General features: G+C 36.3%; 1 protein-coding gene across 1 annotated transcript in view; it reads left to right on the top strand.

Annotated features, from left to right (window-relative positions):
• Window positions 1–19,800, top strand: part of CSMD1 (CUB and Sushi multiple domains 1) — a 3,127,153-nt gene that overhangs the window by 2,636,750 nt on the left and 470,603 nt on the right. Inside the window, 2 exon segments of the mRNA XM_053711946.1 lie at window positions 9,328–9,444; window positions 15,737–15,946. Coding sequence (XP_053567921.1) covers window positions 9,328–9,444; window positions 15,737–15,946 — 327 coding nt within the window.

Here is a 19,800-nt window from a genome sequence, read left to right as displayed (position 1 = left end):
ATATATATATACATATATACATATATATATACATATATATATATATATATATACATATATATATATATATATATATATATATATATAGTTTTCATCAAGACTTCCACAATGTTTCTTTGCAATATCTGTTAATTATTTCATCATATCATATTATTATAGTACATCAGTACTTCAGTCCATGACCAAATACATTCAATTCACAAATTAAAACATCAAATAATGTGTTAATAACGTGTTTTCAATATAGTACAGGGTGAACTGCATTTTCAAATCTTATGTGGGGAAGACGGAATGCATGTTAAATGAGAGATTGGCGGTACATAGGTCCAGCATTAGGTCAGCCATTGACACTGGAAAAACTGACCAGCCAATAGCTAAGCATTTTTTGGAGTGTAAGCTCCCAACATCTCGCTTGAGATGTGCCCCTATAGATCATGTGGTAAAACAGATCAGGGGTGGTAATAGGAATAAGATGCTACTCTAAACAGAGGCTAGCTGGATAGATGAGTTAGACACAGTCCAACTAAGGGACTGAACACATATCTCTCCTTGTCATGCTTTCTATGATATATGTGTCTTGTGACCAATATGTAAAATGTACTGCATTATACAAGTGATGTCATCCAGGTCCATCCTGCAATGCAATCCTACATATAAATCTCTAAATATATATGTATGTATATATTTATATGTCTATATATGTGTACATATTTATTTATGTATTCATATGTGTATATATTTTCACAGACATATATATGCAGATAAACAAATAAATATATATATATATATATATATATATATATATATATATATATATATATATATATATATATATATATATATATATATATATATATATACACTAGAGCCCTTTGCAGGGATGAAAAAATGTAAAAGCATATTTATGCAATATTCATATTTAATAAAGGCTTTTCACTATGTATTTACTGTAACTATTTCACGTCAATGTTCTGCACAGAGCAGAATATGTTCTAAGTATTATATATATATATATATATATATATATATATTAGACAATTTCCAGTTCAGCCCAGCAATAGCCAACTCGCCTGGGTGCAATGATATACCATCAAATAGAAAACAAGAGAATGCACTCTCAGGACTTTTTAAAAAAAAACAATTTAATGGAACGTTTTCGGGGTTCACAACCCCTTCATCAGCATACAAAACAAACAAATTTCAACTCATTTATAGTGTTACATACAAATCAAATCACACCAACCTTAGTGTCTCTCCAAAAAGTGCGCCAATTTTTCGAGCTTGGAACGCATCTTGCGTTCCATAGTGCTATCCGGAACCGGAAGTTACATTACCTCACTTCCGGTTTACGGATTCCATAAACAAACGTAAATTTAATAATGAAGTTGTGCAATCTGCAAGTTTAAACGTATTTGAGTGACAAACTAGTGTAGCGGACTTCATAAAACATGTGCAGCATTATCATAAGTGCCTGGAAATTGTGATAAATACCTATTGACAAATGTTACTACATCCGGTCGGCACGGAGACAGTAACCATGGTAATCATATACAATCCAGATTACCCAAAAGTGCAATTACCTGTGTGAGATTTACAACAATATATCAGCTGAATGGGACAACAATTTTCTTAGTGTCAGAAATAGCGTGCATTCAAGCTGAATACGGTCATACCGTAAATGTAAAAATAATCATTAAAATAATAATTGGACCTTATGTCAGTACGTGTGATTGGAATGGCCAAATATGGATGCAAATGGCTATGAAAAGAGATTATATAAGGAAGGAAACCTTATGTTAAAATTCTAGCCTCAAGCATGATTGCAAAACAACCGGTATCAACGGGAAGAAGGAATAATAGTAATGATCATAAGGACATGTAGCTCATATGGATATTATCCACCTTGGAGATTTCTCCAAGTGGGTATGGTAATTATTATGTCCGTTTTTGGGACTGGTGGTGCGTGTTAAGGCCATGGGTAATAGCTCAAGGCGGACCAGGCTTCCACGGAGAAGATGGAGACAAGTGTCCCCCCTAGTCCATGCCGTTAGGCGCACAACACCTTCCTCTACAACTAGGGGAAAATGGAATGACTGGGCACAATACAACCAGGTGCCTTGAACACCATGCCGGACTTTAAGAGCATTATGTGATCAACAACTGGGGTGCCACATACTTGGGGTATGTCAGGTGGACATCGTGGCTCCGTTTTGGCACACATTCCATTTTCCCCTACTTGTAGAGGAAGGTGTTGTGCGCCTAACGGCATGGACTAGGGGGGACACTTGTCTCCATCTTCTCTGTGGAAGCCTGGTCCGCCTTGAGCTATTACCCATGGCCTTAACACGCACCACCAGTCCCAAAAACGGACATAATAATTACCATACCCACTTGGAGAAATCTCCAAGGTGGATAATATCCATATGAGCTACATGTCCTTATGATCATTACTATTATTCCTTCTTCCCGTTGATACCGGTTGTTTTGCAATCATGCTTGAGGCTAGAATTTTAACATAAGGTTTCCTTCCTTATATAATCTCTTTTCATAGCCATTTGCATCCATATTTGGGCTGATGTAAGCTATAACCCTTTAATGGCCAAATTTAATTCATATGAATATGGTGCCCCAGCGTTATAGCAGCTTAATAGCACAGCCCTACAATATTATATATACTCCTTTCATCACATATTGCTCCCATTCGATGTATCTATTTGTTCGCATATTCATTGTAGCAACACACATGCCAAATGTCATTTCGTTTAAGCAAACTATATATCATATTGGCGATACATTGTAACTTACTGTACCCATATTTGCAGCATTATACTTGCTTCTCACTTATAAATTGCCATTCCAATCACACGTACTGACATAAGGTCCAATTATTATTTTAATGATTATTTTTACATTTACGGTATGACCGTATTCAGCTTGAATGCACGCTATTTCTGACACTAAGAAAATTGTTGTCCCATTCAGCTGATATATTGTTGTAAATCTCACACAGGTAATGGCACTTTTGGGTAATCTGGATTGTATATGATTACCATGGTCACTGTCTCCGTGCCGACCGGATGTAGTAACATTTGTCAATAGGTATTTATCACAATTTCCAGGCACTTATGATAATGCTGCACATGTTTTATGAAGTCCGCTACACTAGTTTGTCACTCAAATACGTTTAAACTTGCAGATTGCACAACTTCATTATTAAATTTACGTTTGTTTATGGAATCCGTAAACCGGAAGTGAGGTAATGTAACTTCCGGTTCCGGATAGCACTATGGAACGCAAGATGCGTTCCAAGCTCGAAAAATTGGCGAACTTTTTGGAGAGACACTAAGGTTGGTGTGATTTGATTTGTATGTAACACTATAAATGAGTTGAAATTTGTTTGTTTTGTATGCTGATGAAGGGGTTGTGAACCCCGAAAACGTTCCATTAAATTGTTTTTTTTTAAAAAGTCCTGAGAGTGCATTCTCTTGTTTTATATATATATATATATATATATATATATATATATATATATATATATATATATATATATATATATATATATATATATAATTCTCCACAAGAACCCAGCACTCACTCAGCGCCACAGCTCCCAGGGTGCCCACCAAATCCTAAAATACACAAATCCTTTTCAAGAAGCAGGCACTCGCAGGTATTTCATCAATTTTTACTTAATGCATCAAGACAATAAACTGTTCATTGTCTTAATGCATTAAGTAAAAATTTATGAAATACCAGCGAGTGCCTGCTTCTTGAAAAGGATTTGTGTATATATATATATATATATATATCATCCAATCATCCAAAACCCAAATATCAAAAAATGCAGCTCTTTTGCCCCTGTTAACGAGGATGAAGTTTCTGCCCTTATACTGTCCTCCCACCTCACTACCTGTCCCCTCAACCCCATCCCCTCACAGCTACTTCCCTCCCTCTCTTCTACCCTCACCCCCATACTCACACACATTTTCAACCTCTCCGTCAGCACTGGTATATTTCCCTCATCTCTAAAACATGCACTGGTCACTCCTATCCTCAAAAAAACCTTCCCTCGATCCAACCTCCCCATTCAACTACCGCCCTATTTCCCTACTCCCTGTTGCCTCAAAGCTCCTAGAAAAGCAAGTGTATGCACATCTATCCCATTTCCTTACACTAAACTCTCTTCTTGACCCACTGCAATCTGGATTTCATCCCCATCACTCTACAGAGACAGCATTTGTCAAGATTAACAATGACCTACTTACAGCAAAATCCAAAGGCCACTTCTCTCTGCTTATCCTACTTGACCTGTCTGCAGCCTTTGACACTGTTGACCACCCTCTTCTGACCCAAACCCTCCAATCCTTCGGCATCTGCGACACAGCTCTTTCATGGTTCTCTTCCTATCTAACTAACCGTACATTTAGTGTAGCCTTCTCCGGAGCATCCTCTGCCCCGTTACCACTTTCTGTTGGGGTACTTCAAGGCTCTGTCCTCGGTCCCCTTCTCTTTTCAATCTACACGTCATCATTAGGTTCCTTAATAAAGTCCTATGGGTTTCAATATCATTTGTATGCCGATGACACCGAAATCTACCTCTCTGCACCAGACCTACCTCCTTCCTTACTAACCCGTGTCACTAACTGTCTTTCTCATATCTCATCTTGGATGTCCTCTCACTACCTTAAGCTAAATCTCTCCAAAACTGAACTCCTTATTTTTCCCCCTTATTCCAATGTCTCCACCCCCAAAATTTCTATAACTGTTGATAATTCCATCATTACTCCTACCCCGCATGCCCGATGTCTTGGGGTCACACTTGACTCAGATCTTTCCTTCACTCATTCAGTCCTTGGCTAAAGCCTGCCGCTTCCACCTTAAAAACATTGCTAAAATTAGAAATTTCCTTACACAAGATACAACTAAGATTTTAATCCACTCTCTCATCCTTTCCCGTCTTGACTACTGGCCCCCATCTTGTGGAACTCCCTGCTTTGCTCCACAAGACTCTCCCCTAGTTTTAACAGCTTCAAGTGCTCCCTAAAAACTCTACTATTCATGGATGCGTACAACCAACACTAACCTTTCCTAACTACATTGCTTTCCCCTTGAACCCCTTAGAATGTAAGCCTATGAGCCCAGCTGTTTGCAGATCACCTTCATAAGAGCCGACTACAACAGTGAATCTCTTGGCAGGGCCCTCTACCCACTTGATTCCTGCAAAATCTATCCTGTATATTGACTATGTTTACAGCGCTGCAGAATCTGTTGGCGCTCTACAAATACCTGATAATAATATATATATATATATATATATATATGTAGTATAGATTGTACCAGTATTACATTTAGGTAACACAGTTGTAGACTAGAAATACTATTTCAAATTTGAATATCACATTCAAATTTGAATATTACATTTATAAAACAAAGTATTAGACTAGAAATACTATTTCAAATTCAAATGTTACATTCAAATTCAAATGTTACATTCAAATTCGAATATTGCAGTTATTAAACACAGTGGTAGACTAAAAATACTATTTTGAATTTGAATGTGACATTTGAATTCAAATGTCACATTCAAATTCAAATATTACATTTAAAAAATACAGTATTAGACTAGAAATACTATTTTGAATTTGAATGTGACATTAGAATTTAAATGTTGCATTCAAATTCGAATATTACATTTATTAAACACAGTTGTAGACAAGAAATACTTTGAATATTACATTTAAAAACACAGTGTTAGACTAGAAATACTATTTAGAATTTGAATGTGACATTCAAATTCGAATGTAGCATTCAAATTCGAATATTACATTTATTAAACACAGTTGAGGACTAGAAATACTATTTCGAATTCAAATGTGACAATTGAATGTCACATTCAAATTCAAATATCACATTTCAAAATTGAATGAATACATAGCTAAACATTCTATTATTCGAACAAATATTTTAGAATTTTATTGAAAAATTCAAAAATGAAAATTCAAAAATAGAATGTTAGAATGTTATATAAACATTTGAAATTCGATTCAAATGAACGAATGTATCAAAAGTAGTTTTAAATTTAAAAAATTTAGAACATTCGCCCATCCCTAGTGTTGACTTCTATGAGGGAATATGTTATCATGTGTGCAATATTGCAAGTTTGACATTTTACTCATGTTGGATTAGCACACAAGCGAAAACAGTTTACTTTAAACTTGTTATACGAGTGCAAAAAGCTTGCATGTAGCGCAGTTAACGCTCATGCGGGAGCGTTAAATATTGCCGCACTTGCAATATGGCCCAGAAAAGGAGACAAAAATGAATAGTAAAGTCAGAATTCATATTTATTTTATACAAAAAAAGGATAATTCTTAAAAAAAATTGAATATGTTTAATTCCTTTTTTCAGAATTTGAGCATGTGTTTCTGTCCACCAAAACATCTATGGGAATGTTTCATAACAACAAAATGAATACTATGTAACAGGCATTTCATCCCAAAAATAATAGAGTTAATTAACTTTATTTGTATTAATATTATGGTCCCTATCATTATTAAATGCTGACTATTTTTCTTACTGGTCCTTTCTTTTAATATATTTCAATGGCGTGTTACTTTGTTATTTACATTTATCAACCAACCAATATCACTAATTTTTTTTAATACAATTGTTAAGTGGAAAATGAATCAACATCTGTCCGTTTAGCGCAAAAAAAAAACCAACCCAAATATTTAAATGTCTTCACAAACAAATATTAATAAAAATATAATGCTGCCCCCACATTCCATTTACCTTACTTCTATACACTAAAATGATTTTTAATGGAGGAATATCCAATAATTGTACATAATGTGTATATACTGAATATATATATATATATATATATATATATATATATATATATGTATATTCTTTTTTTTTATTTAAAAAATGAAATCAGGGCAGTATTGTTTGTATTACAGGTAGGTGCTTTTTTGTATTACAGTGAATAGTGCCTTGAATATTTACAACTTATGGAGGACGTCAAATAGTGGACTGTATTTAAATGTAGCACTAATTTCTGTATTCAGATTTAAAATTTCCAAATCCCTAGCCTGCATACATTAAACCTCTTGTAATTCAGCAAAATCGTTTAGAGGTGCCTCTGTGCAAATTAATTCTTGATACACACAGGTTGATCAATCACAGTGATTGAGAAAAGCCTAACAATAATGTATCTACAAAAAATCCCTATAGACGTTATTGGTGTATTTTAGATAGATCATTAGACAAACTTTTGTAAAGGATTGTGATTAACACTTTAGATAGAAATACTTGATGTAAGAAAAATTTTAATAAACTTTTGCTTTTTTTCACAAAAAGATACAGCTGAACCCTACAAAATACATTGAATAATAAGCTTTCATCTCAAGTTTCCTGTCACCATTAGAGGAAACAATCCTCGTAGGTCATTGTCTTGTATAGATTCCAAAAAAGGTGGCTGTTGTTTGGAATGATTTGCTATGCTCTCAGTGGGCAGTCTTTTTGTGAACTCTCCTGCAGTACAAAACATGTCTCCATTTAAAACCCAATCCTTCTCTAAAACACAAGGCAATTTTCTGCTAAACAAGAAAAATAGTCAGCTCCAGACAGATATGTAATTACCTGTTTTGTATGTTCAGATGATAATTGCTACTTGATAATGCAACTGTCAAACATATGTGTTGTTTTTCTTTTCTATAAAGTAGACAATGAACCTTTAGTTATTTTGTTGTCAGATGATATGCATGAAACCATGATGGTTTAAAACCTTGTTCTTTTATAGGATAAACTTTTAATTATAAGCATTACATTATCTCAGTCAATATAACTACTGAGGGAAGAGTAACTGTATAATTATTGAAACATCAGATTACCTTAAAAAAAGTATACTGTTAGCTACTGCAGGTATAGTATAGTAAACTAACAAGTGCTCACTTCACATGACCTTACATGACTATGGCAATAGCTCAATTTTCTGTATTTTATAAATCTTATTTTGTATTTCCTAAGCTACTAAAAGCTTTTTTGTTCACTTACATTTTTCTACTTCCTTCTAAAACCATGTGTTGCATCTTATGCAATGCAAAGAGACTAAGGGCTCGGTAAATGAAAGCTCTCTGGGCTGGCGAGATTATTAAAGAATGTTCGCCAGTCCTATTTCCCTGGTGGAATGATCTAAAGCCACTTTTTACGGGACATATACTGCATTTTTCATATGAAAAATCCACAAAAAAATTTGTATTTTAAACATCATAAAAAACAAATTTTTAAACCAATCACACAAAAATAAACAGGGAAAATTTGTATTTGTTAAGGTGATTCAAAAATAGTAACACAATTCTTCACCAAAAATCATATTTTAACAAAAACTTAAAATTTGTATTTAATTTACACAGGAATAAATCAGATATATGCACAGAGTAAATCACAATTTAAGTACACTGGATGTGCAAAAATCACACAGATATTTGTACTTATAAATACAAAATGCAAAGTGTAATTGTTGTTTTTTAGTAAAATAGGCTGAACATGGGCGTTTCATGGGCTTATATGAAAATGTCTCTCTAATACCAGCGCAATTCTATAAAGATTTTCGCACTGCAGATCTCACAGTTTTTTTTCGCCAACTAAAAGTTGGCAAGCTTTTCTCAAAACACTATGAATACTTATAACCCCAATAGAAAAACAAATGTATACAAAAATATAGGCGTATGTAAGATGCTCTATGCAGAAAGCAGCGTAATGTGATCTATATAAGCTGCAGGATTTAATTTTAAAGTAGTCCCACTGCTCCCTGCTAACTTCGCTCTAAGGAGTGAAGTGTCCCTATCCGGCAGTTCCATTACTTTTAATAGGAGCCATCTCACCACTCGCAGGGACTGCCCATTTTTTATGATCATTCCAACAGGGCAGCCCTGCGAGAGTTGGCGAGAAAAAGTAGGTTTCAGCTTGCAAAGCTTTTATCGTCGAGCCCTTAATCTGTTGCCAAACAAATTAGACAATTACAAGAAAATAATGCAAAATAGTAGCTAACTAGGTTAAAAATGGCAAGACTATTAATTGTGCAACACATTCAAATGTATATTCATTTTATCGTTATTATACCTCTCTATTAGTTCTCTTTGTTTGATGATGTTATTACGGATTCTTCAGTTGCAAATAGCAAAAGAGTAATCCTGAAGTAAAACATTGAAGGAGATAAAGAAAAATGTGCATACAAATTAAAACTTTTCTTTCTTTCTTTCTTTCTTTCTTTCTTTCTTTCTTTCTTTCTTTCTTTCTTTCTTTCTTTCTTTCTTTCTCTAGCCAAGTGTGGTGGGACATTGATGAACATGGGAGGAGTTATTCTAAGCCCAGGTTTTCCCGGAAATTATCCCAGTAATTTAGATTGTACATGGAAGATTTTTTTACCAGTTGGCTATGGTTAGTATAATTGCTCATTATTATTATTATTATTGTTTTTTAAAGAAATAGTATTTTGATATTTGAATTCTAAACTAAATATAAAGAAATATTATATATAGAATACAAGTGGCATGCTAACGTTAGAAATCTCAATATTAAAATATCACGCATTACAAGTTGAAAGTAAATGCGACTGCACTAACACTTGTGCTGCTGAAGACCTTGTATAAAAGGTTGTGGCAAAAAATTAAAGTTCCGTTAATCACTACATAAATAGATTAAATTAACTTTACACTCATATAAACACTATCTAATAAAAAATATTCACATAAATATAAAAAAAAAAGTTATAAGGGTAAAAAGGTATTTGGTATATGAGAAGGTATTTCAATGGAAAGGTCTAAAACATAAACATAAATATATACATATAAGCACATATAACACATACATACAGTGTGTATTGAAAAGAATCACCCTCCTTGAAAATAATCAAATTTTTTTGTTTTCCAGCCTGAAATAAAGGCAGGCACAGTGTTTGTTTACCCAGTTGTAATTACTCAGTGCAACTTATAACATCTAAGTGAAAGATTTAACACCAACATGTCAGGCAAAAATAAAGACAATTAAAAAACAAAATCAATGAGTTGGAAGAAGAATCACCCCCTCCAAAAATTACTTGTAAACTCAATGAGGTGTAGCTAAATCACCTTTTCAATGGCACACACAAAACCATTTGACCTTCAACTGTAATCAGCTGTGGGGATATTGATTAGCTCAGCATGAAAAGAGCTTTCCTGGAGCATCTCAGTCCCTGGTAGTGCAAATGAAGTAAACAATCAACTATGGGTGGCAAGGCACTGTCAAAAGACCTCCGGGATAAACTTGTAGACAAGCACAAGTCAGGAGATGGATACAAGAAAATATCAAAGCCTTTATCAATGCCTAGAAGCACTTGAAGTATATTATTAAGAAGTGGAAGGTATTTGGTACAACACAGACCCTCTTTGGATCAGGGTCTCTGAACTGGATGAAAGAGCCAAGAGGAAAACTGGTCAGAAAGGCTACTAAGAGGCCCACAATAACTCTGAAGCATTTGCAGGAATTTATGACAAAGAGTGGTCATTGTGTGCATGTGACAACAATATCATGAATTCTCCACACATGTGGCTTATATGGGAGGGTTGTAAGAAAAAGCCACTCCTCAAGACAGGTCACATGCTGTCATGACTGAGCTTTACCATAACACACCTAGGAGATCCTGAGGTCACATGTAAAATGGGTTGTTGTCAGATGAGACTAAAATTTAATTATTTGGCCTCAACACCAAACAATATGTCTGGGGTAAATCCAATACAGCTCACCAGCCGAATAACACCATACCTACAGTAAAGCATGGAAGTGGTACTGTCCTGTTATGGGGGTGTCTCTCTGCAGCAAGCACTGGAGCACTTGTCAGTATAGAAGGAATAATGGATGGGGCAAAATACCATCAACTTCTTGAGAAAAATCCGCTGCCCTCTGCCAGGAAGTTGTCAATGGGAAGAAGGTTTACCTTCCAACATGACAATGACCCAAAGCACACAGCAAAAATGTCCTTGCATGGCCTAGTCAGAGCCCAGACTTAAACCCCATTGAATATCTGTGACATGACTTGAAAACTGCAGTCCACAAATGGTCACCATCAAATAATAACGGAACTGGAGCAGTTCTGCAAAGAAGAGTGGACAAATATTGCACAGTCTAGATGTAATGATGTCGCGAACCTAAAAATTTGGGTTCGCGAACGTCGAACTCAAACTTCCGCAAAACTTTGCGAACGGGCGAACCGGGCAAACCACCATAGACTTCAATAGGCAGGCAAATTTTAAAACCCACAGGGACTCTTTCTGGCCACAATAGTGATGGAAAAGTTGTTTCAAGGGGACTAACACCTGGACTGTGGCATGCCGGAGGGGGATCCATGGCAAAATCTCCATGGAAAATTACATAGTTGATGCAGAGTCTGGTTTTAATCCATAAAGGGCATAAATCACCTAACATTCCTAAATTGTTTGGAATAACGTGCTTTAAAGCACCAGGTATCAGTGGTCAGATGGACCCTTGCCCCAACAATGTGTGCCAGACATGCCATTATAGCAGACTTATATGGCTTTGGCGTTGCTTTTTGGAAATTAGAAGGCTGCTAAATGGGTTAATTAGGGAGCATTTAGACAGCTTGTAAAGTTAATTTTAGCTTAAGTGTAGTGTAGTAGAAAACCCAAAGTATTGATCTAGGCCCATTTTGGTATATTTAATGCCACCATTTCACCGCCAAATGCGATCAAATAAAAAAAAATTATTCACTTTTTCACTAACTTTAGGTTTCTCACAGAAATTATTTACAAACAACTTATGCAATTATGGCATAAATGGTTGTAAATGCTTCTCTGGGATCCCCTTTGTTCAGAAATAGCAGACTTATATGGCTTTGGCGTTGCTTTTTGGTAATTAGAAGGCTGCTAAATGCCACTGCGCACCACACGTGTTTTATGCCCAGCAGTGAAGGGGTTAATTAGGGAGCATTTAGGCAGCTTGTAGAGTTAATTTTAGCTTAAGTGTAGTGTAGTAGACAACCCAAAGTATTGATCTAGGCCCATTTTGGTATATTTAATGCCACCATTTCACACCAGATATGAGTGGTGGCACTGGGCAAGTGGACACAGTATACGCTGTGAGCCTGACACACACGCTGGCAGGCAGGCAACTGCAATTAGATTACACAGGAAAAAAAAAAAAAAGCAGACTGATGTTCTAGCCCTAAAAAGATCAGATGAGTCCTTCAGGACTGTAGTGGACACTGAATACACTAGCCTAGCTATCGATTTCCCTATTAAATCAGCAGCAGCTACACTGTCCCTCCTCTCACTAAGAATGCAGCTTCCAAATGAATCTAAAATGGATGCTGTCCAGGAGGTGGGAGGGTCTGCTGCTGATTGGCTGTAATGTGTCTTCTGACTGTAAGGTACAGGGTCAAAGTTTACTCAATGATGACGAATAGGGGGCTGATCGAACATTGCATATGTTCGCCCGCCACGGCGGACGCGAACATGCTATGTTCGCCGGGAACTATTCGCCGGCGAACTATTCGCGACATCACTATCTAGATGTGCAAAGCTAGTAGAGACATATCCCAACAGACTAAAGGCTGTATTTAAAGCAAAATGTGGTTCAACAAAATACTGACACAAGGGAGCGATCCTTTTTCTATCTCACTGATTCTGTTTTTGAATTGCCTGATATGTTGGTGTTATATCTTTCACTTGGATGTTATAAGTTGCACTGAGTAAATACAACTGTATAAACAAGAACTGTGTCTGTCTTTATTTCATGCTGCAAAGCAACAAAATTTAATTATTTTCAAGGCGGGTTGGGCGTAATTCTTTTCAACACCCACTGTATTCATACCTATGTAAATATACTTTGGAGCCCTTTCCTCTAAAATACATGAAAACATGAAATATAATTTCTTTAATAATTTTTTAATATTTTATAATTTGTTGTAAAGTGCATTTACTGTAAATATTTAACATTTCAAAGTTCTTCACATAGAGGAACATGTTCTGTTTTTTTTTTTTAAATATATTTTCTATATATAGCTGCATATACCTATAATTTGCAAAACTTAATAATATATAGATAGATAGATAGATAGATAGATAGATAGATAGATAGATAGATAGATAATAAAAAGAACATTTTAGTTTATGTGAAGAACATTGGAATGTAAAAATGTCATAACTACTTAACACTGTAGGTTTAACTCCTATGAGGTTAGTGAACAAGCGATAAGTGTTAGCGTGCCACTTGTAATCTAGCCCATAATTAACATATTTATTTGGTTTGTATAGACCATGGTATAGAACATTATGCTCTTATTCCTGTTTGTATTCTTCTTCTTCTTCTTTTTCTTCTTCTTTATTGTATTTAGAATAAAATAACTTTATCCTATATTATAAAAGTCCAAGTATGTTTGTGTGAAGCTGTCATGCGCAGTAGAGACTGCGCGAGGACAAACATACCTGGCCTTTACCTTAGCATGAGACAGCTTCAGGAAGCTCCAGCACTCTCAGCTGTTCTGTTACAGCCGAGAGCTGGAGCTCCTGAAGCTCCAGGCATCTGCCGCATATGGAGCCGGAGCGCTATCGGTGCTCCGCCTCCATATGAGGGCAGATGCCTGATCGTTACAGATGGTGACACTGTGTGTGTCACCGTCTGTAACGATCCTCTGCTGGTGCCGATGGGTAGTGTGTGTGGGAGGCGGGTGGGCGGCTTAGCAGCGGAGGGCCCTATGCTACAGAACCCTACAGGAAAGGGGTTGCTACAGAACAAAAAGAAAGGGACAGGGAGGGATGGGGCAGCTACACTACATAAAAGGGGTTGCTACAGAACAAAAAAAAGGGACAGGGAGGGATGGGGCAGCTACACTACAGAAAAGGGGTTGCTACAGAAAAAAAGGGACAGGGAGGGATGGGGCCACTACACTACAGAAAAGGGGTTGCTACAGAACAAACAAAAAAGGGTCAGGGAGGGATGGGGCAGTTACACTACAGAAAAAGGTTTGCTACAGAAAATTAAAGGACAGGGAGGGATGGGGCAGCTACACTACAGAAAAGGGGTTGCTATAGAAAAAAAGGGACAGGGAGGGATGGGGCAGCTACACTACAGAAAAGGGGCTGCTACAAAACAAAAAAAAGGGATGGGGCAGCTACACTACAGAAAAGGGTTTGCTACAGAAAATTAAAGGACAGGGAGGGATGGGGCAGCTACACTACAGAAAAGGGGTTGCTATAGAAAAAAAGGGACAGGGAGGGATGGGGCAGCTACACTACAGAAAAGGGGCTGCTACAAAACAAAAAAAAAGGGATGGGGCAGCTACACTACAGAAAAGGGGTTGCTACAGAAAAAAGGGACAGGGAGGGATGGGGCAGCTACACTACAGAAAAGGGGTTGCTACAGAACAAAAAAAAAGGGTCAGGGAGGGATGGGGTAGCTACACTACAGAAAAGGGGCTTCTACAAAACAAAAAAAAGGATGGGGCAGCTACACTACAGAAAAGGGGTTGCTGCAGAAAAAAGGGACAGGGAGGGATGGGGCAGCTACACTACAGAAAAGGGGTTGCTACAGAAAAAAGGGACAGGGAGGGATGGGGCCACTACACTACAGAAAAGGGGTTGCTACAGAACAAAAAAAAAGGTCAGGGAGGAATGGGGCAGTTACACTACAGAAAAGGGGTTGCTACAGAAAATTAAAGGACAGGGAGGGATGGGGCAGCTATACTACAGAAAAGGGGTTGCTACAGAAAAAAATGGACAGAGATTGATGGGGCAGCTACAATACAGAAAATGGGTTTGGGGGTGCAGGGGGTACTAAATGGTGATCGCAGGAGGGGGGTAGGACCACTACACTACAATTTATTTTTAAAAAGAAGGAGTTTATAGGTACTGGCAGACAGCTGCCAGTACCGAAGATGGTGGCAATAGTTAGAGGGGGGAGGTTAGATAGGGGTTTGAGGGGGGATCAGGGAGGTTGGAGGGTTAGCGGGATTCTACACTGCAGAAAAATAAAGATAGAGGGATAGGGATATAGGGATAGGGATAGAGGGATAGGGATAGAGGGATAAGGATTAGGGATAGAGGGATAGGGATAGAGAGATAGGGATATAGGGATAAGGATAGAGAGATAAGGATAGAGGGAGAGGGATAGTGGGAGAGGGAAAGAGGGATAGATGGATAAAGGGATAGAGATTGTAGGGCTAGGGATTAGGGACAGAGGGATAAGGATAGAGGGAGAGGGATGGAGGGAGAGGGATAGATGAATAAAAGTATAGGGATAGAGAGATAGGGATAGATGGATATGGATAAATGGATAGAGGGATAAGGAAAGATTGATAGAGGGATAGGTATAGATGTATATTTATTTCCTTAAACATTTTGGCCCGTGTATACAGGCTTTAACACTAGTTTATTTACTTTAACTTTTTATTTTGCAAAGCATAATAGAAAGGTCCATACCATGTACATCAGAAGTAATCACTATTACCTTATAGAGGAAAATCTCTTTACCTTAGTAAACTGTAGACATGACTTCATCATAACTAGCTAACTAGGTTAAAAAAGTTTTGAGGTTTTGAATAAATGTGTTTTTATAACCATATAATTCTATGAATGAATGAACTTTAAAAACATGCTTTAGCTATTTAGATAGACTGCTGTTAAACTCAAATAGTCTCAAATCTTACTTGCTAATAAGTGCATTTTTATTGTTTGCACAGGTGCTCATATTCAGTTTGAAAACTTTTCCACTGAGGCAAATCATGATATACTTGAAATTCAGAATGGACCATATCACACCAGTTCCCAGATTGGACAGTTTAGCGGAGCTGAACTTCCTTCATCTTTACTCAGTACAACTCATGAAGTTCTTATTCATTTTTTTAGTGATCACTCAGAAAACAGACAAGGCTTTAAGATTATATACCAAGGTAAGAGAAAAAACTATTACATTTAATTGAAATCCAAATAAATTATTGGATAATGCATTTATATATAAATTATAAACTGTTTGGTATTTTAAGAAAGAAAAATCAGTCACAATTTGGAGCTGATTAACTGACCTTTATTTTAAATGAATTGACTAAAAATGTTTTGTTTAATCCCATACTTTCACATGATGCTAGAATAATTTTAAATAATACAATTAGAGGAATGTTATTAATTACTAGAAGGAAAAATAGCTGAATGGATTTGGTTGAAATGAAGGTAAATCTCAGTACCTACTGTGTGCGTTTATAAAAATGATATGAATCAAAATAATATTTATTTTATTTTTACTTCAAAAGGACAGTTTTGTTTAGAAAGAAAAATTCCATTTAAGATTGAAATTATCAACAAATTACCAATTTTTAGTAGGCACCTATGTTTTTAGCTTTTGGTTGGTAGAAAAAAAAAGTTACATCTATATTTATTCGACCATTTTATTATTCCTTTAATCATTACAATACAGCTTTGGTTAGGGGGGTATTTTGTGCCTTCTAGAGAAACAAAGAAGTTGTTTTCACAACATTATTGTATCCCATGGTCTACATTTATTAAGACAGGAAACATTTTTCACATGGTTTGGCCTCTTCATTACCATTATAAACCATCTCATCTTAAAAAAATGAGATGAATGGAAGGCAAAACTTTGAATTGCTCTTCACAGTAATTACCAAGATATATCAGTTGGTAGCTCTTTTTGAAAATGAGCCGTGTCACAGCATGTATGGTATGACTTTGGATTTTTTATTTTCCTTTAACATTTCCATTGTCAGAGAAAATATTCTGCTTTCATGAAATTTAGAGAAGGGGCCCCATGTACTATTGGGTGAGAGAACAAGGATCCTGGCTTCATTAGGTGGGAGGACAAGGTTACTGCCTTGGGAACCTATCCACCTGTCTTTGCGGCAAAGGGCAGCTGAAACTTTAAAGGGACACTCAACCCAAAATTTTTCTTTTATGATTCAGATAGAGCATGAAATTTTAAGCAAATTTCTAATTTACTCCTATTATCAAATTTTATTCATTCTCATGGTATCTTTATTTGAAAAGCAAGAATTTAAGTTTCGATGCTGGCCCATTTTTGGTGAACAACTTGGGTTGTTCTTGCTGATTGGTGGATAAATTCACCCACCAATAAACAAGTGCTGTCCAGGGTACTGAACCGAAAAAAATAGCTTAGATGCCTTATTTTTCAAATAAAGATACCAAGAGAACGAAGAAAAATTGATCATTGGAGAAAATTAGAAAGTTGCTTAAAATTGCATGCTCTATCTGAATCACGAAATAAGAAAATTGGGTTCAGTGTCCCTTTAAGTCCACTGCCCACATGTAATATTGCACAAGCATTTGCTTTTGTAGTGCTGCTCCTGCTCTTGTGAGAGCAGGGCCTGTCAATCACCCTGCACAAGCAACTTTGGTGTGACTTTTTTCTTCAATCTCAGATGTAGCGGAAATGTTACAAAGCAGAAGTCATATTATCGCTTCTTTGCAACTTGTGGCAAGCATGCTTGTATGAGCGATCCTGCCACACAAAGGCTCCAAAACAGTATCCACTGCTTAGTATTTGCTTAGTATTTGTTATTGCATTTTTTTTAAATTAAATAAGATTCTTTTCTAATTAGGAATAAAGAAATGTTGTGCTACTTTTTATTACACTATCTCTGATAGCATTATATTTTTAACAAACATGTTCATTTCTTGCACATAATTGTTAACTTTTTCTTACATATAGAGCCTTTTTTTAAATAGATTTAAATAGATTCAACTGTTGTTCTAAGGTGGCAATGAGTATGTTAAGTGCTATTAATCATTATTTTATCACCACAATAATCAAATATATTCAGGATATCCTTTTTGAACCACCCTTTGCTCTACAAAGAACAGGAAAATATATAAATGGGCTAAAGGAGGATTTTAATAAGACAAACAGGAATAATAATAATTTAAAATGTGGAAGATTGTTCTTTATCATCTATTAAGACTCTTGATGCAGAGTAATGCCATGACCATGCTGAAATAATGATAGCACAGGATGTACAATAATGGAAGAATCAGTTTCAACAAGCATTTACACAAATGCTGGAATGACTATTTCATACCATCCAACATTGAGTCTCTCAGTGGTTGGAAATAGGAGTTTGAGGCAGGATTTGGCAGCTCCCAGGTTTCTTTAAAGAAATTGGGACACAAATAAGGAATTAAAAACTGCAGGCGGACAGTGGGACAGAGCATCCAATCCATAACTAGGATATCTGGGAATTTTGTTTCTGGCACATCGGTTTTATTGGGACTTTCATGGGAAGTGAAGTATAATTTAAATCAATGCTTTATACCTGATCATAAGTTACTGCAATTTGCCTATTTATTATCAAGCTGGTGTTAATATAAGTTCTACAGTTGCTTTTAAATAGTAGTCTGTTCTTCCACAAGAGTTTACAGTAAAGAATGACAGTTCTAGATTTTACAGAGAATAAGTAGATTGCAAGGGCACTTCTTATCAGAAGATGCTATAGTAACTTAATAAAAGCCTATGTGGTAGATTTAACAAGGGCTGGATGGCCCTTGTTCCCCTTGTTTCTGTGCGAGCCTTCAGGCTCGCCGGAAACAGCCATTATGAAGCAGTGGTCTAAAGACTGCTGCTCCATAACTTGTCCGCTGCCTCTTAGGCTGCGATCTTCAATCCGACTGATCCTTTATGATCGGGCTGATTGACACCCCCTGCTAGCGGCCGATTGGCCGCGAATCTGCAGGGGCGGCATTGCACAAGCTGTTCTGGTGAACTGTTGTGCAATGATAAATGCTGACAGCATTCAGCGATGTCTGATAAATAACCAGCCAATACAAGTGGCTGGTTATTGCTACTGTGAGCTCGAGGTAGCAATTTGCACTCTGAATTTGAAACAGAGATCAGATCTCTGGTTAAGTTTTAAATGTGTCCCAATTGCCCCAAAATACAGTGTAGTGTAATTAAGAAGCATTTTTTTTTAAAGTAACTGCAAGAAGCAGTTATGAGGGGTTAAAGATGGCGGGTGTGGGGAATTAGAAAAAAAAAACTTTACATTGCAGTCTATAGCGAGTGCGACTGTGTGTTATATACACATATTAACACATAAATAAATATGTATATATTCATATACATTTATATTTAAATTTGCTGTCCATTGCTGCACGACTTACCCCCCTCGCTGCGCTAGGTTCTCATACGGTGTCTCATGGCACTAGAACGAGGCTCACATTGGAGCCTATGAAAACACGCTTTTGTGCAATGTGAACACAAAGTTGTTTTCATATTGCACCTAACTTGTAATACCAGTGCACTAAGTTGAGCGCAAATATCACCCCCACAAAAGAGATATTTTGCACTCCACTTGTAATCTGGCCATAAAGTGCAATCTTCCCTTGCTGGGTGCATAAGGCAAGTAGCTAGATTAGCAAGAAGGTAGCTGTTTAGTATCTAGAAGAGGCTAACTACAGTGTGGGAGCTATGTCTGAATTTCATGGGTGCCTGGAACAAAAGGATGTAAGTGAAGACTGTACATGGTTGTACAAAATGATAATGTTAACTATAGAAAATCTAGTTAAAGATCCATGTTTTCAGTTTTTCCAAACAAGAGGCAGTGGTGGTTCTAGAACTTAATATTATGGATCTCAATGGGGTGCTTCATGTTATTTTGGAGGTGATGGTAAATTTCAGACTTTAAGAATGTTGCAGTGAAAGATATAGTAGTATACAAGCCAAACCGTATATATATATATATATATATATATATATATATATATATATATATATATATATATA

This window comes from Bombina bombina, chromosome 4 (genome assembly GCF_027579735.1).
Source record: "Bombina bombina isolate aBomBom1 chromosome 4, aBomBom1.pri, whole genome shotgun sequence".
NCBI lineage: Eukaryota > Metazoa > Chordata > Amphibia > Anura > Bombinatoridae > Bombina > Bombina bombina.
The sequence above is the reverse complement of the archived record's forward strand: the minus strand, read 5'-3'. Positions and strand labels throughout refer to the sequence as shown.